Source organism: Macaca thibetana, chromosome 19, assembly GCF_024542745.1.
Source record: "Macaca thibetana thibetana isolate TM-01 chromosome 19, ASM2454274v1, whole genome shotgun sequence".
Lineage (NCBI taxonomy): Eukaryota > Metazoa > Chordata > Mammalia > Primates > Cercopithecidae > Macaca > Macaca thibetana.
The window spans coordinates 36,841,910-36,863,447 of record NC_065596.1 but is presented as its reverse complement, the minus strand read 5'-3'; the positions used below and the strand labels follow the sequence as shown (position 1 = coordinate 36,863,447).

General features: G+C 42.7%; 1 protein-coding gene and 1 pseudogene across 3 annotated transcripts in view; one reads left to right on the top strand and one right to left on the bottom strand.

Moving 5' to 3' along the window:
* The window catches only part of LOC126943223 (zinc finger protein OZF-like), a 47,120-nt gene that overhangs the window by 5,923 nt on the left and 19,659 nt on the right, over window positions 1-21,538 (bottom strand). Inside the window, exons 1-4 of one of the 3 annotated variants that reach the window (XM_050771761.1) lie at window positions 5,321-5,424; window positions 4,776-4,846; window positions 863-989; window positions 509-601 (exon numbers count right to left, since the gene is read on the bottom strand). In XM_050771761.1, the coding sequence (XP_050627718.1) occupies window positions 509-601; window positions 863-989; window positions 4,776-4,784 (229 nt within the window). In that variant the 5' untranslated portion in view covers window positions 4,785-4,846; window positions 5,321-5,424. Of the gene's footprint in view, window positions 1-508; window positions 602-862; window positions 990-4,775; window positions 4,847-5,242; window positions 5,425-21,538 lie in introns of those variants that run through there. The other 2 variants (XM_050771760.1, XM_050771762.1) reach the window with 2 other exon arrangements.
* LOC126943270 (glycerol-3-phosphate dehydrogenase, mitochondrial-like) overlaps window positions 6,376-21,538 on the top strand; it is a 30,559-nt pseudogene continuing 15,396 nt past the window's right edge.

Below are 21,538 nucleotides of genomic sequence, written 5' to 3'. Positions count from 1 at the left end.
TTGCAGGCATGAATACAACAATATCATGACTCCTGTGACTACTCCTAGTAAGTCCTTGAACCTGGAGGTGGTCTTGGGGACTCTCAACAGTTGATTAGTTTTAAAAAAGGAATGAATGTTAATGAATAAATGACCAATGAATATACCCATTCAAACAATCAGACCACTATATAAGTCATTTTACAGTAAAGAAAACAACAGTTATCAAAGAATCAAATAAAAAAAAAGTTGGAGAAACAGGATACTGAGTTTAAAAAGAAGCTTACCATAGACAAAGAGGAAAGACACACCTGTAATTTCTGAGCCCACAGGCATTTATAAAAGTAGATATAAATGGTGGGTGATCAGTATCCTTTTAGGAACTCAAACTCAAGAAGCCTCAATGTCTACATGTGTATGGAACAGTGGAAGACAGCATCCTTCACATCTTAAAGGTGCTTTGCCCTCTAGAACTGGTATGCCTTTCATATACATGGCTTACCCCCGCTAGTTGGTTCTTCATACTCACCTGGCAATGGGACTCTTATCTCTTCTTTCCCCATTATCCAAGGCAGTTTCCTTTTCTCCAACAGTGAAATCACAGATTTAGAAATGGAAAGTCCTGTGAAAATAAATAGAAAGAATTGGCTATTCTCTGGTTACTCAGGTATTCTGACAGATCAACACTGTAATCAAAACACAAGCCATTATAAAAACAAAAAAATTAGAATATCTGGCAGATAGGATAAAGAAAGCTGCTCACTTCAATTTCCACATCTCATGTAAATTCTGAATCTCACCAAAGACTCCCAGTATTTAAAAAAAAAAAAAAAAAAAAAAGACACGCTCAAGACATGCTGAATAAAGGGCTTTAAGCACTTACCCAGCCAGACCAGGTTCTGATAATTCTCCAACATCACAGCTGTGTACAAATCTCTCTGAGCAGGGTTCAGGAATCCCCACTCTTCCTTGGAGAAGTCAATGGCCACATCTTGGAATGTCATTGATCCCTGAAACGACAAACACTTTCTTAGAAGAGTCCAAGTAAATAACTGGAAGTTGGGAGGAGCTGATAAGGACTCTGTGTCTTGTAAGAGCAGTTTATTTAAGTTGCTGAAGAACAATACTGTGAAATAGTGTTTGCTAAAATTTGGGTATAGAAAAATACTTAATAAGGGAAACATTCAAGATGAACAGGGTGATTCAAAAAACATTGAATAATTTAAGAAATGTATTGCCCAGAGACTGTGTATCCATGTATTCAAAACCAATTTGTAAAGGAACTATCACAGTTGATTTCATAATCTTACATATTCATAGTATGACCACACATTGACTTTGTCGAAAGCCAGTCATGATCAATTCTATCATGGATCTTTAGTGTGAGCATCAGAATAACTTACAAATTACTTTTTTGCTGAAACAAAATATAGTCTCCTTTCTTTAAATCTGGATTGGACCTACAATTTGCTTTAATCAACAGAATGTGACAGAAGTAACACTAACTAGTTCCAGGTGAAAGCTTTAGGAAGGATTGGCATCTTCTGTTTTGCCCTCATAGGGGCTCATCACACATAAGAAAAGCCAGTGAGACATTGCCAATGGCGAGTGAGGGATTCTGAGACTACATCAAATAAAGCTGAGGAACTCAGCTAGCAGCAAACAACAGTGGCCCAGATATATGACTCCAGCTAGTCTAGCTAAATATAAAATATATGAATGAAGAAGCCATCCTGGGGATTCAGGCCCCAGCAGGCATCATAGGATCAGAGATTAATCATTCCCACCCTGTCGAGTTCAGTGTGGATTCCTCACCCATAGAATCATACGAAATAAAGTAGTCCTTGCTCTTGCAGCTACATTTTAGGGTAGTAGATGTAATGGTCCGAAAACTGCAGCAGATGTGTTATTATTTCACCTTATTTGCTTCCATCAGGTGTGCAACAGAAGCAAGGAAGAAGGTTTCATCCTCAGCTACTTTTGAAGAAGCTGGGAAGAACTGAGGATGCCCAGCCTACGGTTAGTTTTCCTTTCCAATATCCTGGGACTTCATCAACTCATAATACAACTATGATTCCCAATTACTCCAATCATATACAGTTGCCCTGTGTCATCCTTTCCAGATACACCCCTGCACCATCTGCAACAACAGTACAAAGGTCAAAAGCTATTGAAACTTTATTGTACTAAACATGAGGCAGAGAAGGTTCCTCTTTTCTCGCTTGAATGTGGGGTTTAAGAAATCAGTATCGCTGGGTGCAGTGGCTCACACCTATAATCCCAGTGTTGCTGGACTAAGCTGAGGGTCAGGCTGCTATTTATTGAGGCCCAATAACGAGATGCAGATGAACTGGGGAGGAAGGGAGTTTTTATTTCTGTAGCCAGTTACAGGGAGAAGACCTGGAAATTACTGCCAGACCAACTCAAAATTACAAAGTTTTCCAGAGCTTATATACCTTCTAAGCTATATATCTACGTGTAGGTATGCATTCATCTAAAGACAAGTGATTAACTTCTTTTAATCTATAACCAAAGACTGAGTCTTGAAGACCTTCCTCTGGAGCCTCAGTAAATTTACTTAATCTAAATGGGTGTAGGGTGCTGGAGTGATTACCCTTATCTTGTCTCCTGCTAAACCACGGTGGTTTGGGGAGTTCCTTCAGACCTCCAATAAACTTATTTGTGGAGGCGCAGGGAGTTTCTTCAGATCCCCCAGTAAAACTTGTTTCATCCTAAATGGGTCCAATTAAGAATCCCTTCATTATTTTGTCATGCTTTAAGGCCCAGGAAAGGCCAAGGCAAAACTCTTGGTGGGCTTTTGTTACATTCCAGCCGCTGTATAAGGGTACTGGCTTTTAATATTTAACCTGTCCGTCAGTACTGAAACAGCTGTTACGGAGACCTGTGTTTGGCGAGACATGGCCTGCCACACCAGCACTTTGGGAGGCCAAGGCAGGAGGACTGCTTGAGCCCAGAAGTTCAAGACAAGCCTGGGCAACACAGCGAGACTTCGTCTCTAGAAAAAAATTAAAAAATTAGCCAGGCATGGTGGCTCACACCTGTAGTCCCAGCTACTCAGGAGGCTGAGGCAGGAGGACTGCTTGAACCTAGGAGGTTGAGGCTGCAGTAAGCCATGATCAATATGATGAATTCATGTCCAATATGATCAATTTACACAAACAATCCACCCATCAGCAGATCCCTGATCAAGAAACTGAGTATTACCAGCACCTCCAAGATTCCCCAAGATTGCTTCAAGACACACCTCTTGCTATCCTGAATTCTGTCACCATAAATGAGGAAGACTACAATATTTTTAATGAATATTTTTTCTTGATATTCTTCAGATGCCAGTATTTTCTTTTTCTTTTAAGAGAGAGGGGTCTTGTTATGCTGCCCAGGCTGCAATGCAGTGGCTTTTCACAGGTGTGATCACACTGCACTACAGTGCTGAAATGCTGGGCTGAAGTGATCCTCCTGCCTCAGCTTCCCAAGTTGCTGGGACTACAGGGGTGCCCAGATGCCAGTATTTTTTCTACAACTATATCTTCTAAAAGATTACCAAAAGATACAGGTTGAATATCCCTAATCTGAAATGCTTCAAAATCCAAAACAGAATGAGTAAGGAAAATACTGCCTGTTTTCCTAAAAGAAAGAAAATACAGGCTGGGCGCAGTGGCTCACGCCTGTAATCCCAGCACTTTGGGAGGCCGAGGCAGGCAGATCATGAGGTCAGGAGATCGAGACCATCCTGGCTAACACTGTGAAACCCCGTCTCTACTAAAAATACAAAAAAAAAAAAAAAAAATTAGCCGGGCCTGGTGGCGGGCGCCTGTAGTCCCAGCTACTCAGGAGGCTGAGGCAGGAGAATGGCCTGAACCTGGGAGGCGGAGTTTGCAGTGAGCCGAGATTGTGCCACTGCACTCTAGCCTGGGCGACAGAAGGAGACACCGTCTCAAAAAAAAGAAAAGAAAGAAAATATAAGTTTCCCCTTTGAGAAGAAAATCTATTTTTCAAACAAAATGTCTTGGTGTCTACACTTAGCAGGCTAAGAATCAAATCTGGTTGTATTTGCACAAAATTTCAGAGACCATGCAAACACCCTGAAGAGAACTCTATTTTGGGAAATATAGCCAGCTCATCCATCTTGTCCCTTGCAGCAGACTTCTTGTTCCTCATTTACAGAAAGCCAATAGGTTTTTCCCAGAATTCCACAGATGAAGCCTGTGACTTTATTTTAAGCTGCCCAACTTCAAACTGGAACCTTTGATCCAAAACACTATCTTTGACTAATGTCCTAATAAATGGCCTGACTTTGTTAACCTGGACTTCATGCTCGAGACATCAATCACATTCCCATTCCTCCAAATTTCCAAAGGCAGATTACCGTAACTGAGCCTAAACCACTCACTAGCATTTTCTATGCTGCGTCCTCTCAGTCTGGAGCAGTAAAGAAAGTCAAAGATGACGGAGTATTCACCTCTACTTCAAGAAGATGACAGTCCCCGGATAAAGGCTCTCGTCTTCTCCAGGGAAAGTATCTTTGACCCACCACATAGTGCTTAAAAGAAGACTGGTGACAGTGGAGATTCCGATTAATTCATTCAGTGAATAAAGGAACACTAAAGTACAGGACATGGACTCTGAGAGGTCCCGATAGTCCCATGTGTTGCTGAATGAAAAGACCTGAACCTTGTCTCGGTGTCAGTCTTTACCATCCAAGTAAGCAAAAGTAGATGTGCCCAGGACTTAAAACCTATGATGTTGCACGAAAAGAAGATAAAACAAAAACTTACCTGAGACATGGCTAATGATCACTGCGCTGGAACAGTGTCCTGAACAGTGACCGGGTCCTGGAAATGCAGAGCTAAGGAGAAGGAAGAAAACTTCAGTGACTAGATTCTCGAACCCACTGCCACCCATTTTCAACCACGTTCCTAACAAACTCCAAGAACGAAAGATTTCACGGTCAAAAGAAAACACTGTTTAGCGTGCAGCTCTGGTTTCTAAAACTGTAACTGGGCCTTTTTCAATGCTCCAGTCGCCTACTCTGGGATAGAACCATTCACACAAAGAGTAATTTTAATAATGCCCTCCGTGTACACAAACGCCAACACACAGATCACGCGCGCATTGTTGTCAGGCACCCGCCCCCTCCACACTCAGGCCGGGTCGCCTGCACGGATCCCTGGGCCTCCAGCCATTCGCCGGCCACTCCTCCCCGGAGTGCCTCTGAGACAGACCGCCCCGACGCAACACAAACCTCATAATGGCCCAGGCTCCGCGTGGCGCTGGGAAAATACCGTCCAACAAAAGAGAAACGGCGACGCTGCCCACTCACGTGTCCTTGGAGCCCGCCAACCTGAAGCAGCTGCCGCACCGCGTGTGCCGAGTGGTTTCTGGGAGTAGGCGAGGACTCGCAGTGCGCATGTGCAGCCTCACGCCCCCGCTCCCAGAGACTGGACTACAGAGGCGTCCTTGGCTAAGAGACAAGCTACCTGGGGCACAAAGTACGCATGCGTACTGTCGTCCCGTAGGACCTCGACGCCGAGCGCCGTGGAGGCGGTTCCGCTGGTGATTGAGTACGCGTGCGTGAGCTCGGCGTTGGGGGCGTGGCTTTGTGCCCGTTGGAGGTGTTGAGAGAACGCTGCGCCTGCGCACAGAGAACCAAGCGGTTGCCTTCTGAGGGCTGAATCGTGGGAGGCTTTAAGAGGTGGGGAAAGGCCTATGATAATACACTGGCGTGGACATGTGCGTCTTAAGTTTGGGAAAGTGTTTGTTATTAGAGGTGAGTGGGACCGCCGGGCGTCTGCTTTGGTGTATCTGATAGGCCCCATTCTCTGTGAGGTTAGGCCCATTCTCCGTGAGGTTGTGTGATTTGATGTGTGACCCTAAGTGCATCTCTGTGGGTGTTTTGTTGACACTTGAGCTGTAGAGTGTGTCTGCTGTGTGACTTTTTATTGTTTAATCTTTATGAGCTTCAGTTGCTCTTGTGGCAATGGAACAATATTTCTCAGCTAATGGTGTTGTGAGGATTAAGTGTTCATAAATGTGCCTGGCACAAAATAAGCAATGAATGGAGAAATTGTGCTTCAGTGCATTATTTAGATTACGGGCTTCCGGGTCATTTGATTCTACTTTGTCATTGTTTTGAGCTATTTATCAACTCACATTGCGGATCGCCGATGGCAGTTCAAATTACTTCTTGTTTATACAAAAGTAAATTGGAGAAGGCTCAGTTTACTACCCTCCTCCATCTCCATTTGGGAGGAGGCCAGTTTTTGCCTCTTTTGCTGCTGCACATCATTTTAATTAAATTTTTTTGTTGTTTTTGTTAAACAGCGTCTCACTCTATTGCCAACACCGACGTGCAGTGGCACCATCATAGCTCACTGCAGCCACAACCTCTTGACATCCTGGATTGAAACTATCTTCCTGCCTCAGCCTCCTGAGTAGCTGGAACTACAGGTGCGCACCACCATGCCCGGCTAATTTTTTAAGTATAGGTGAGATCTCACTATGTTACCCAGGCTGGTCTCAAACTCTTGGCCTCAAGTGATCCTCCCACATTGACCTACCAAAGTGCTGCGATTACAGGCATGAGCCACTGCAGCCAGCCACTTTAATATTCTTGATCTATAAATATTACTTTTTTTTCGGCTAGAGGAAATGTTCTCTTATGAGTTAGTTCATGTCACCAGTTTTTCTCATTAATGAGTTAAGTAAAATCTTCAAGCTGTGTTTTTCGCTTATTAGAGTGCCTTGTGATTTTTTCCTGATAGCTGAATGTGATGTACTTGGTAAAATAAGCTGCATGATAGGTCTTTAGTAACATGGTGATAAGATTTGGTTGTGAGAGGGGAAGTGTTCTATAGTCAGCAAAATCATATAAACTTAGGCACATTAAAATTTTAAAGAGTTTATTTAAGCAGACAGCAGTTCATGAATTGGGCATTGCCAGACCACATGCATCTTAGGGCCCCTCTGAAGAGGCATGAGGGAAAGGCTTTTACAGGCTGAACTCAGAAACAAGACAAAGAAAATACTTGATTGGTTAGTGTAGAGCCTTATTTGGCTCATTCCAGTGGAAAGCCAATAGTAGGAGGTTAATTGGTGGTTTCTGATTGGTTAAGGCCAGTTACACTGAGTTGGGTTTGGGTTTGCTTAGGTTAAGAATTCGGGATACTGGAGCCATCTCAGCCTAATGACCTCCCAATTAATGGTTTCAAGAAGTCTTAATGGTAAGGTTTCAGTCTTTTGTTTTGTTTTGTTTTTTGTTTTTTTGAGACTGCGTCTCGCTCTGTCACCCAGGCTGGAGTGCAATGGTGCAATCTTGGCTCACTGCAAGCTCCGCCTCCCGGGTTCATACCATTCGCCTGCCTCAGCCTCCCGAGTAGCTGGGCCAACAGGCATCCACCACCATGCCCAGCTAATTTTTTGTATTTTTAGTAAAGATGGGGTTTCATCACGTTAGCCAGGATGGTCTTGATCTCCTGAACTCATGATCCGCCCGCCTTGGCCTCCCAAAGTTTTCAGTCTCTTATCCTGTGCCCAGGGACTATGAATTTCACAAGTGCTTCTCAGTAAAACCCTCCTTCCCCTTAAGTGGGACAGGATGGCAAGAGGGGACCAGAGTTTATTTTCCTTCTTCTAAGTCATTTGGACACTGATAAAACGGTTCTGGTAAAATGGTTTCTCTCCAGAGCATTGAACAGAATGCTCTGGTATATTTCAAAATGGCTACTCTTCCTCTTCCCCTGCCAGAACCAGCTGGGGACTTTTCTCAGATCTTCACTGTGAGAACCTGCTAGAGTCCTTGGAGATGAAACTCACGAAAGTGTAAAGATAGAAACCATATAAGCCAGGAGAGACTGGGGGACTATATTCAGCATCCTTAAATAAAAGAAGTGCCATTCTTGGGAGGCCCATAGGAGGGATTCCTGCTTCTCAATTGTAGGATATTGAGCAGCATCCCTGATCTCCAGCCACTAGATGCTAGGTGCAAACCTGCTAACACTCTCCAGCCCCCACAACCAGTTGTAATGAACAAAAATAATTCCAGACACTGCCAAACTGGGGGCATTATATTAAGTGAAATAAGCCAGGGACTGAAAGACAAATATTACATGTTCTCATTCATATGTGGGAGCTAAAACTGTGGATCTCATGGAGGTAGAGAGTTGACTGGTGGCTTCCAGAGGCTGGGAAGGGACAGGGGAAGAAGAGAGGTTTGTTCCCAGGTACAAAAATACAACTGGACACAGGGGATAAGATCTAGTGTTTGACAGTACAATAGAACAACTATAGCTAGCAATATTTTGTGGTATAATTCAAAATTGCTGGAGGAGAGGAATTGGAATGTTCCCAACATGGGTGAAGGTTTGGGGTGATGAAGTCCCAATTGTCCTCGTTTATTGTTATACATTGTATGCATGTATCAAAATACTGCATGTACCCCCAAAATATGTATAAGTATTGTGTAATGATAAAGTCTGTGTCGGGGCCTCTGTATACTTACAGCTGAGAGCTGGGCTTTGCATGCATGAGGCAAGATCACCAGACATTTACCAAACAGCAGTGACTGTGTTTTATTATTCCTCACTCTCCAAACTTGTTAACACATAGCAGTGACTATGAACAGTCCCTTAACACCCTTGGCATCCAGCTCAGTCGTTGAACGTAGCCAGACAAAAACAGACACATCACAGACAGTGGAGAAAGAGGAGAAAAAAGGCCCCCTGACTTCTCATCCAAAAAAATGAAGGTCTAACACTAATGGAAAATTGTCTGTAAAGTGCTGAAGAAAAAAAAAAAAAAAAACACTTCATGCTATATCCTATGAAAATATCCTTCAAAGATGAGGATGAAAATCAAGGTAATCTTAGAAACATGCAAAGCTATGAGAATTTTTATTGCCCACAACCTACATGACCACCAGTTCTAAAGGAACTCCTTCCGTCTGTGCAGGAATCATAGTGCAGGTCCAGGGATGAACCTGAGAAACAGTAAAGGAGTATATATAAAAGACAACATTTTCTTTCCTGATGGAATTGCTATAAAACACTACAGACTCTTGAAAGGACAATAACCCCATAGGCAGTTTTTATACTGTAGGCAAAAGTAAAAATTACAAGAATTGCACGAAGAAGGATATGGGGTAAATGGAATCAGTTATACACTCTTGGTTTTCTCCTCACTGAGACTGAAGAGGAAGTAAATGAATTTTACAATATGTGAAGCCAGAAAATTAACTTTCCCCTCAGGGCTTAGTATAATGTAGCACCCTGCCACGCTCTCCCCCCTTCCCCCACCCTAATATTAACAGCCTGTGCTCCTTCTGTGCTCAGTGAGCCTTATCTATACTCCCCAGTTTCACATTCCTTAGAGCTCTGCGAATTCTTGCTTACCTCCCAGCACAGCTGCAAGGTCATAAGATTGATAAGTATATGTTACAGAACCATGTATTTCCGGGGATGTAAGACATGGGGTAACAACTGCCTTTCTTCTCGCTTCTGTAAGTACGCTCCTGCATCACGTAATTCCCACCACTGACTGTTTAAAAGGTGGCTGCTGTCTTTGTTCAGGGCTCAGACTTTCCTGGATGCTAGTCCTACTGAGCCAGGTGATCACCTTAATAAAGGCTCTCCTGAACTCTGTTCGGTCTCTCCCAGCTCTGATTGTCCCGCTACAAGACAGTTATCAAATCCTCCATCTGCGTAACTCCATCAGCAGACCCTGCATTTACCTTCTGGGACAATTTGGTACTTTCCCTATATTTTTCTCCCTGTCTCATCCTTTCATGTATTTATTGCATATCTTAAAGTAGATGTTTTTCACCAAGTACACACTGGTGTCTGGTATTAATGAGGCTGTCAGTAAATAATATTGGCACCACAGAAAATAAATGTACGTCTATTCTTTGTCTTTTCCCAAATACTAATCTGTAAATTTATTTAGGTTGTGGCTTCAGGTCATCATAATCATTACCTTCTTCCCAATCCTGATTCAAACCTTGACCCATAATAGGTGCTTCATACCTAAACATATGAAGGAATAAAGAATGGATGCATATTCTAAGTTAATAAATAATCAGGAACAAATACATGGAAGGATCAGTACTGCCAGTTTAAACACACACAAACTGCGCTTCAAACATCCTGCACTATTTGCCAATAAACACAGTCTGGACCCAAAGTTCAAGTTGGAATTTTCTGTTATAAATTGTTTTATCAAAATTGTTTTACAGAGCTTGGTCTTGGGCTATTTTTGTTACTTTATTTTTTAATTTATTTTTTCCAGTGTTTTCTTGTATCTCTACAATGTTTTAAGCATCAGCCAAGTCAGCGTAAAACAGTAAAAATTGGAAAAAAAAAATTGACATGATCTTCAAAATCATGGTGTATACAGTTAAATAAATGAACCTGACAGTAAATAAGCAAATAGAAATATAGCGTGTGACACTGTAATATTAGAACATTTTGATCATACTGTTACTGCCACATCACCTAAGACATTTGGAGGCAGTTTTATACAATTTTGTGGGTAAGTTTTGATTTAAGCAATAATCTATAATGAGAAAAAGTTCACATTTATTACCCAGGGTTACTCAATGCTAGAGGCTTCATGTGGAGCTTCTGAAATTATGTATGGGAGACCCGTGGAGCTGTCAATCGGGAACGAAATGCCCCACGTCATGATTACTATCCTGAATAGAAAAACCACTTTGGGTTTCAAATATGAGTGTCACACCCACATTTCCTCCGAAATACAGGTGCTGGTTTACAACTAAGGTGCTTTCTACATGAACATATTAATGTTAGGGGCCTCAGTTTTGGGGATGTAGCCAGGATTTACTTAACTGAAGGCTGAGGATTTCCTGGGGAAATACCAGAAACGTTGTCTTGTATATGACACAGTAGATTGGAACAAGATTTTCTAATATGCATAGTTTAGGGAATCACATTTTAACTCTGTCCCTAAAACACGGTCTTTCAGGGAAGTCAATAAGGTGGTCCACACTAACATGCCATTATTAACTCACCTTGACCTTAGGATTGAAGAATGACTTGGGGAAAAACTGAATGGGAAGGTGGGAGGTGTAGAGGTGTGGGCTCTTCTGACTCTCTAAACCTGCTTTCTCATGTTTAACGTCTATCCATGGGGAACGATCCCAGGGAACAACAGATTGGACCTAACTAGGATCTCCCTTGGAGTGGATCAGACTGATGATCTCCATCATCCAAACAGTTCCTGAATAAAAAAGAAGAGGGTGTCACCTATTTCAATGTGACATGGACCCCACCACTACATCTTAAAGACACTGTGTTATTCCAGCAATAATGCCTCTGTCCATCAATGCAACTGGTGTTTTCATTCCTCATCTTACTTCGTTTGTCTTAAGTGCATTCAACTGATGCTTTATTCTAGAGACTCTGCTCCTTTCACTTTTACATGGCCATCTTTACCTTGTTTTGTCACCGTACTCTTTAAAAAAACCAACTTTTAAAATGTTAAATTGTGGTAAAATACAAACAAATTGGCTTAACCATTTGTAAGTGTTCGGTTCAGTAAATAGGCACGTTATTGTGCAACCATCACCACCATCCATCTCCAGAATGTTTTTCTCTTTGCAAAATTGAAACTCTGTAAACATTAAAACGCAACTCTTCCTATTCTCTTGCAACCACCACACTACTTTCCCTCTCTATAAATATTTCTATACCGGGTACCTCCTATGACTGGATCATACAATATTTATCCTTTCATGCCTGACTTTTACTTAGTATAGTACCCTCAAGGTCCATCCATGTGGTACCATGTATTAGAACTTCCTCTCTTATAAGAGTGATTAATATTCCATTGTATGTAGAGAGCACATTCTGTTTATCTGTTCATCAATGGACACTTGGGCAGCTTCCACCTTTGGGCTGTTGGATGCCCTAATACTCTTGCTCCCACTGCTCAATATCATTTTTAAAACAGCAAAACTGTCATGTGCAGCCAACTTGGGGGAAACTGGAAGAAATTAAGTGAAAGAAGCCCAGCCCAGTAAAACAGTGGTACCAAATAGTCTTAATACACAGAAGAGACCATTGAACCACTGCACGCATGCACTTGCTAAATATTACAATATTTTCACTCTCATTTTCTCACCTCTCATATTCTTCCTCTAGTTACACCGTAGTATCCGTTACACTTGATAATCCCAGCTTACCTGTATATGCTTCTCCACCAGCTCTCTCTGCCTCAATGCATGACACCAACACATGCCTACTATTCTTTGCCTGAAACCTCAGGCATATGTATGTGCCTTCTTCCTCATCCATGCCTAATACAATGGTTCTCAGCTGGGGTAAACTGTGCCCACCTCAAGGAGAAATTAACAGTGACTGCAGACATTTTGAGTTGTCACACTTGAGTATGCTACTGACTCCAGTGGGCAGGGCCCAGGGATGATGCTAAGCTTCCTACAATGCACAGGACAGCCCTCTTCCCTCTGAAAATGTATTATGTGGCCTACAATGTCTATCGTGTAATAGATCAAAACACTGCCATCTGGCAAAGACCCTCTCCTCGATCAGACTTGACTTAGGCTTCCCTGAGCCCTCTTCCTGACTAGGCCTGGACTTTGGACATCTGTGTCCATCCTTGCTGCACCCAGTTTCAACATGCGTAATGAGGATCCCCCCATCCTTGATACCTGATCAGGTTTCTCATCTTCTGCTGTTAATGTCTAAGTCTTTGGCCTGCCTTTAGCAAGGATTCTACTCTTGATATCTAATCAAGTTGCTCTTTGTAATTTCCCACCCACTGACCACCTTACTCTGATAATTGGCTACAAAAACCCAACTATTATTGCTATCTTCAGAGTTGAGTTTGGTCTCTCTCCCCTGTTGCAATTGTCGTGAATATTCTTCCTCACCGTTGACACAAGTGTCAGAATATTTTTTCTTTTACATCTAACAATCTCACATTCACGCTCAGCATCTAAGGATAAATGTTTATTTTTTCACTGAAATTCTTTCAACCATCCTGCATGATCACTTAAATCTGCCTTAGCTTCTATGGGATCTCATGTCTCTCTCTGTCTCTACAATGCCCCAGTAATCACATTCATTTGCATTATGTTTGTCTGGCTTAATCTGTCTCTCTGAGTAGAAGCTTTGTTAAAACACCACACTATGGGCACCTGTGGTCCCAGTTACTTGGGAGGCTGAGGCAGGAGAATGGCGTGAATCCGGGAGGCGGAGCTTGCAAGTGAGATCGTGCCACTGCACTCCAGCCTGGGCGACAGAGCGAGACTCCGTCTCAAAAACAAACAAACAAAAAACCCCCACGCTATCCACCAAAGCATACCCAAGGGCAGGGCATAAAGAAGGCACTCCACCAGTCTCTTCACCCCATCCCTTCTTCAGTTTCAGGTCCCACTTCCTTACCTGACTTTGGGTAAGAAAGTGTAATGACATCTTCAATCCCTCAACACAACTTCATCTTGCAAACGTCTCAGGTCTGTAAAATTATTGCTGGGAAAAGGAATCCCTTCAATCCAGATAGATTCACCAGCCATCTAAAGAAACACCACAGCCTTCCCAGGTTCGTAGTCATTGTACCTGTGCAATCTTAGAGGCACCACTTGTTCTGCGACAAGTGCAAAGGATGGAGAGAATGGGACAGAGCAGGCCAAAGTTCATTTTGATACAGCTTCGATAACTGGAGGATCCCCAGGCTTTTTGGTCTGGTGCTGATAGGATTAATGACATGGACACATCTGGAGTAGTTTTAAGGAGTGAAAAGTGTAATAGGCAAGAAAGAAGGAAGAAAGACGAGAACATCTCCCCCGTGCTGAGACAAGGGACAGGAACAAAGACAGACCCTGTGCGCAGCAGAAAGGCAGTCCCTTATATCGGGAGGCTGGAGGAGGCGATGTCTGGTTTGCATAGGGCCCAAAGGATTGGTTTGACCAGGTGTGTTATTCATGTAGACTGAGAAAAACCAGGCCCTCCCACCTTCGCCCTTTAATATGCAAATGTGGGTCGCCATGATGGTTTGAACACATGGTGTTATTTGGAGGTGGCCATCACACTTTGCACAGGTGGTAACTAGGAGAAGATGGTGGGAAACACCATACTGAGTGGATCCAGTTTCTAGTGGCCAGCATTTGCATATCAAAGCTTGTCAGCCCCGCCCTTGAAGCTGCCTTTTTGGTCAGAAGAGAGATTGTCTGGGGGTTATTTCTTATTACAGGAAAATCTCCACCTTTCCCCTTACTGTATGCCTAAAATGATTTCTTAATAACTTCTGTGATATCCCCCCCCTCAAAGAGAAGTAAACCTAACTGCTGTTAGGGGGTGTTAGATGATGATTTTTTCTGGCTACTGCCTGCTGAAAAGGGGTGTGTGGGGTGGGGAACAGCAGTTGGGCCTTCTCCTGTGGTTGATCTAAGGTTCTCGGAAGAATGGCATATCTATGTGTGGTTCTGCTTGCAGCACTATTTAAAGTTTAATTGCTTCTAGGTGAAAAGGGATAAATTTTACAAGAAAGTTTAAGATGTAGGTGTTAGGATACAAGTATTAAGATTACCACCGTTAGTGGGGGGCCCTATAGACCATAACCGACAGTAGAGTTTGACACCTTTTACACCAATGGATTGCAATACTGTTTTGCCTCCACTAGATGTCGGTGTACATTACCAGAAACGTTAATATAGAAGTGACTTTTTCCTAGAGAAAAGCATACATTTCCCCCTTAACATACCATTAGAGAATAACTTTAGGCCTAGGCCATTTTCACAACTTGCAGTATGACTGGGAGGAATACATTATTGGGTGGCTAAAATAACTTTAGCGTTAATTTTGACAGGTCCTTTCCTTTATTAAATTCTTTTATGACTTTTACACGCCTTTTTACAACATATTTAAACTTTTTGATTTGTCCTAAACATCCTTTCTTTAAACAACCAGTTATTTCCCTTTAGTACAAGAATTGACCATACAAAATCCTTCCTTATGTAAAATCTCTTCCTTTATAACCTTTTCATAGAGTGCATCATATCACCAACCTTTAGTAAAAAGTCTTATCAAACTTAATGATAGTATAACTTTTATGCTTACTTCTTATCCATAACTATCAGTCCTGCTATAAGCAATACAACCTTGACTAAATTTTTCCTGCAATTATTAACCCTGTTATAAGGATGATAATCAGGCAAACTATTACAGCAGTTAGAATTTTACAACCAGAATTCCACATTGTGGGTGCCAGTGTATAGCTCTGTTGCAAATAGTAGCTTGACTAGAACAATTTTCAAGAGTGGCGTAGTAAATAATTTTCATTTAAAACTTTACTTGCCAAGATATAACATGTGCATTTGGGAATTTACAAAGTTACAAATGCGATTCTATGAATAATTAAATCTCTCTGCAAATATGCATTAAAAAGAAGTTCTAATATTTAGCAGTGAACTCTGAGAGGAAAGTTTAGAAATAATAAAAAGTATTTGATGAGGTAGGAGTGGGACTGAGTAAGATGCGTAGCCCTAATTCAGTTATCTTTTATGATTTTCAGCTTAAGACCTTTTTTTAATTATTATTATACTTTAAGTTCTAGGGTACAACATGCAGGTTTGTTACATATATATATTATGTGCCATGTTGGTATGCTATACCCATTAACTCATCATTTACATTACGTATATCTCCTAATGCTATTCCTCCCCCCTCCCCCCTCCCCACAATAGGACCCTGTGTGTGATGCTCCCCTTCCTGTGTCCAAGTGATCTCATTGTTCAATTCCCACCTATGAGTGAGAACATGCAGTATTTGGTTTTCTGTTCTTGTGAAGTTTGCTGAGAATGATGGTTTCCAGCTGCATCCATGTCCCTACAAAGGACATGAACTCATCCTTTTTTATGGCTGCATAGTATTCCATGGTGTATATGTGCCACATTTTCTTAATCCAGTCTGTCACTGATGGACATTTGGGTTGATTCCAAGTCTTTGCTATTGTGAATAGTGCCGCAATAAACATACATATGCATGTGTCTTTATAGCAGCATGACTTATAATCCTTTCGGTATATCCCCAGTAATGGGATGGCTGGGTCAAATGGTATTTCTAGTTCTAGATCCTTGAGGAAACTCGCCACACTGTTTTCCACAATGGTTGAACTAGTTTACAGTCCCACCAACAGTGTAAAAGTGTTCCTATTTCTCCATATCCTCTCCAGCACCTGTTGTTTCCTGATTTTTTAATGATTGCCATTCTAACTGGTATGAGATGGTATCTCATTGTGGTTTTGATTTGCATTTCTCTGATGGCGAGTGATGATGAGCATTTTTTCATGTGTCTGTTGGCTGTATGAATGTCGTCTTTTGAGAAGTGTCTATTCATATCCTTTGCCCACTTTTTGATGGGGTTGTTTGGTTTTTTCTTGTAAATTTGATTGAGTTCTTTATAGGTTCTGGATATTAGCCCTTTGTCAGATGAGTAGATTGCAAAAATTTTCTCCCATTCTGTAGGTTGCCTGTTCACTCTGATGGTAGTTTCTTTTGCTGTGCAGAAGCTCTTTAGTTTAATTATATCCCATTTGTCAATTTTGGCTTTTGTTGCCATTGCTTTTGGTGTTTTAGACATGAAGTCCTTGCCCATGCCTATGTCCTGAATGGTATTCCCTAGGTTTTCTTCTAGGGTTTTTATGGTTTTAGGGCTAACATTTAAGTCTCTAATCCATCTTGAATTAATTTTCGTATAAGGAGTAAGGAAAGGATCCAGTTTCAGCTTTCTACTTAGGGCTAGCCAGTTTTCCCAGCACCATTTATTAAATAGGGAATCCTTTCCCCATTTCTTGTTTTTGTCAGGTTTGTCAAAGATCAGATGGTTGTAGATGTGTCATATTATTTCTGAGGGCTCTGTTCTGTTCCATTGGTCTATATCTCTGTTTTGGTACCAGTACCATGCTGTTTTGGTGATCGTAGCCTTGTAGTATAGTTTGAAGTCAGGTAGTGTGATGCCTCCAGCTTTGTTCTTTTGGCTTAGGACATGAAGGAAGACATGAAGGAAGGAAAGAAGGAAGAAAAGATAACAAAACCACCAGAAAATAAATAAAATAGCAGGAGTAAGTCCTTACCAATCAATAATAACACTGAATGTAAGTGGACTAAACTCTCCCATTGAAAGACATAGACTGGCTGAGTGAAGAAATACATAAGACCCAAGATCTATTGTCTACAAGAAACACAATTCATCTATGAAACAAGACACATATACAGAAAATAAAAGGATGGAAAAGATATTCCATACCAGTGGAAACCAAGAAAGAGGAGGAGTAGCTATATCACACAAAATAGATTTCAAAACAAAAACTGTAAGAAGGAACAAAGAAGGTCACTATATAATGATAAGGGGGTCAATTCATCAAGAAGATATAACAATTTTAAACATATATGCAGCAAAACTGGAGCACCCAGATATAAAAAGCAAATATTCCTAGAGCTAAAGAGAGAGATAGACCCCAATATGGTAATAGCTGCGGAGCTCAACACCTCGCTTGTAGCATGGGTCAGATCTCTTGGACAGAACATCAGTAAAGAAACATCAAATTTAAGGCTGGGTGCGGTGGCTCAAGCCTGTAATCCCAGCACTTTGGGAGGCCAAGACGGGCAGATCACGAGGTCAGGAGATCAAGACCATCCTGGCTAACACGGTGAAACCCCGTCTCTACTAAAAAAATACAAAAAAACTAGCCAGGCGTGGTGGCAGGTGCCTGTAGTCCCAGCTACTTGGGAGGCTGAGGCAGGAGAATGGCGTAAACCCAGGAGGCGGAGCTTGCAGTGAGCTGAGATCCGGCCACTGCACTCCAGCCTGGGCGACAGAGCGAGACTCCGTCTCAAAAAAAAAAAAAAAAAAAAGAAACATCAAATTTAATCTGCACTATAGACCAAATGGACCTAACAGATATTTACAGAACAGTTCATCCAACAGATACAAAATTACACATTCTTTTCCTCAGCATACGGATCATTCTTAAGGATAGACAATATGTTAGGTAACAAAACAAATCTTAAAACATTCAAACAATTAAAATAATATCAAGCATCTTCTCTGATCACAGTGAAATAAAACTAGAAATCATTAAAAAGAGAAATTTTGGGAAATACACAAATACATGGATATTAAACAATATGCTCCTGAATGAGTGGGTCAATGAAGAAATTAAGAAGGAAATTGAAAAATGTCTTGAAACAAATGATAATGGAAACACAACGTACCAAAACCTATGGGATACAGACAAAGCAGTTCTAAGAGGGAATACTGTAGTTATAAGTGCCTACATCAAAAGAGAAGAAAAAGGAACTGGCATGGTGGTTCACATGTGTAATCCCAACACTTTGGGAGGGTTAGGCAAGCAGATCACTTGAGGTAAGGAGTTCAAGACCAGGCTTGACAACATGGAAAACCCCTGTGACTACTGAAAATACAAAAATTAGCCAGGCATGGCGGTGCACGCCTGTAGTTCCAGCTACTCAAGAGGCTGAGGCACGAGAATCACTTGAACCTGGGAGGCAGGGGTTGCAGTGAGCTGAGATCATGCCACGGTGCTCCAGCCTGGGCAACAGAGGGAGACTCTGTCTCAAGAAAAAAAAAAGAAAGGAGGATGGCCCACCAGGGAGCAACGCAGAGCCAGCAGAACCTCCCCCACAGAGAGAAGCAGTGAGTGAATTTGCGACCTGGGAAGATCATGCTTCTCCATGGATCTTTGCAACCTTCAGGTCAGGAGACCCCCTTGTGAACCCCCTCCACTAGGGCCTTCAGTCTGACATACAGATCTGCATACAGCCTCAGCAGAGCAATCGCTCAGGCATGCGCAGGGGCCCAGGAGCTTTATAAACTCTAGCTCTGGGCTTCCCAGCAAATGTGACTGCAACTCCAGCAGATGGGAGGCTGGACCTCCATATGTAATTCTAGGCAGGGGGCTGAAGCCAGGGGGCCAAGTAGCAATGGTCTGCAGGCCCCACTTTGTGCCTCACAGGAAAAGACCCACTGGCTTGGAATTCCATGCAACCACCAGCAACAGTTTCATCCCTACCTGGGATGAAATTCCCAGGGAAAGGGCCAGGCCACTATTTTTGCTGTTTGGATGACTCAGCTGTTCCAGCCTGAGGGCCTTGGTGAATCCAAATGGATTCACCAGTTGAGGGCAGAAGGGATGCCCCAACACAGCCAAACGTGACTGTGGCCAAAACATGGCCAGACTACTTCTTTAGGCAGGTCCCTTATCCATTCCTCCTCACTGGGCAGGACCTCCCAACTAGGGCTTCCAGCCACCCCCGCTGGTATCCTCTGGCTGACAGAGATTTGAATTCTTCTTGGCCGGGAGTTCCTGGGGAGAAAGGTGAGCCACTGTCTTTGCTTTTGGATGACTCAACCATTCCAGCCTGCACGCTTTGGAGAGTCCAAACAGACTAGACGCAGAAGGGATTCCCCAGAACAGTATGGCTGCTCCACCAAAACATGGCCTGCTTCTTTAAGCAGGTTTCTAATCTGTTTTCTCCTTAATGTGCAGGGCCTTTCAACCAGGGACTCCAGCCACCCCTGCTGGTGTTCTCTGGTTGACAGAGATTTGAATTCTTCCTGGGAAAAAGTTATCAGAGAGAGGGGTGGCGACCGTCTCTGCTGTTTGGGTTATTTAGTAGATGCTTCAGCCTGTGAGCTTTGGAAAGCCCAAGCCAGCCAGGTCAGAAGCAGTACCCCAGCACAGCACAGCGGCTCCACAAAAGCATGGCCAGACTGCTTCTTTAACTGGGTCCCTGATCCCATTCCTTCTCACTGGGTGAGACCTCCCAACCAGGGCCTCCAGTCATCCCCACTGGTGTTCTCTGGCCAACAGAAATTTGAATTCTCCCTGGAACAGAGATTCCCTGGTAAGGGTGGGCCACCATCTTTGCTTGGGTGACTCAACCATACTAGTCTGTAGGCTTTGGAGAGTCCAAACTGACCAGGGGCGGAAGGGATTCCCCCAGGACAGCACAGCTGTTCTGCCAAAATGTGACCTGGCTACTTCTTTAAGCAGGTCCCTGATCTGTTCCTCCTTACTAGGCAGGACCTCCTAACTGGAGCCTCCAGCCATCCCTGCCAGTGATCTCGGCCAACAGATCTGAAAATGTCCTGAGACAGAGCTCCCAGAAGGAAGAGTGGGCTGCCATAATTGCTATTTGGATGACTTAACTATTCCAGCCTCCAGGCTTTAAAGAGTCCAGTCCAACTGGGAGCAGAAGCAGTACCCCAGCACAGCACAGCTGCTCTACAAAAGTAAGGCCAGACTGCTTCTTTAAGCAGGTCTTGGATTCTGTACCTCTTGACTGGGTGAGACCTCCCAACCAGGATCTCCAGTCACTTTCTACAGGTACATTCAGGCTGGCAACAAGTCTGTACCTCAAGATAGAAAAGTGCTGGGATTACAGGTATGAGCCACCATGCCCAGTCCTCTCTTCCTATTTGAATGTCCTTTATTTCTTTCTCTTGCCTGATTGCCCTGGCCAGAACTTCCAATACTATGCTGAATAGAAGTGGTAAGAGAGGGCATCCTTGTCTTGTGCCAGTTTTGAAGAAAAATGGTTCCAGCTTTTGCCCATTCAGTATGGTGTTGGCTGTGGGTTTCAGATGGCTCTTATTATTTTGAAGTATGTTCCTTCAATACGTAGTTTATTGAGATTTTTAACATGAAAGGATGTTGAATTTTACGGAAAACCTTTTCTGCATCTATTGAGATAATCATGTGATTTTTGTCTTTCATTCTGTTTACATGATGAATCACATTTATTGATTTGTGTATGTTGAACCAACTTTGCATCCTAGGGATGAAGACTACTTGATCACAGTGGATAAACTTTTTTTTTTTTTAAGATGGAGTCTTGCTTTGTCACCAGGCTGTAGTGCAGTGGCGTGATCTCAGCTCACTGCAACCTCCGCCTCCCGGGTTCAAGCAATTCTTCTGCCTCAGCCTCCCAAGTAGCTGGGACTACAGGCACGCACCACCACGCCCAGCTAAGTTTTGTATTTTTAGTAGAGAAGGGGTTTCACCATGTTGGCCAGGATAGTCTCGATCTCTTGACCTTGTGATCCGCCCACCTAGGCCTCCCAAAGTGCTGGGATTACAGGCATGAGCCACCGTGCCCAGCCCACAGTGAATAAACTGTTTGATGTGCTACTGGATTCAGTTTGCCAGTATTTTGTTGAGGATTTTTGCATCAATGCTCATCAAGGATATTGGCCTGAAGTTTCCTTTTGTTTTGTTTTTGTTTTTGTTTTGTATCTCTGCCAGGTTTCAGTATCAAGATGATGTTGGCCTCATAGAATAAACTAGGGAGTCCCTTCTGAATTTTTTGATATAGTTTCAGCAGGAATTATATCAGCTCTTTTTCATACATCTGGTAGAATTCAGCTGTGAGTTCATCTGGGCTTTTTTTTTTTTCTTGGTTGATAGGGTTTTTATACTGACTCAATTTCAGAGTTCATTCTTGGTCTGTTCAGGGTTTCAATTTCTTCCTGGTTCAGCCTTGGGA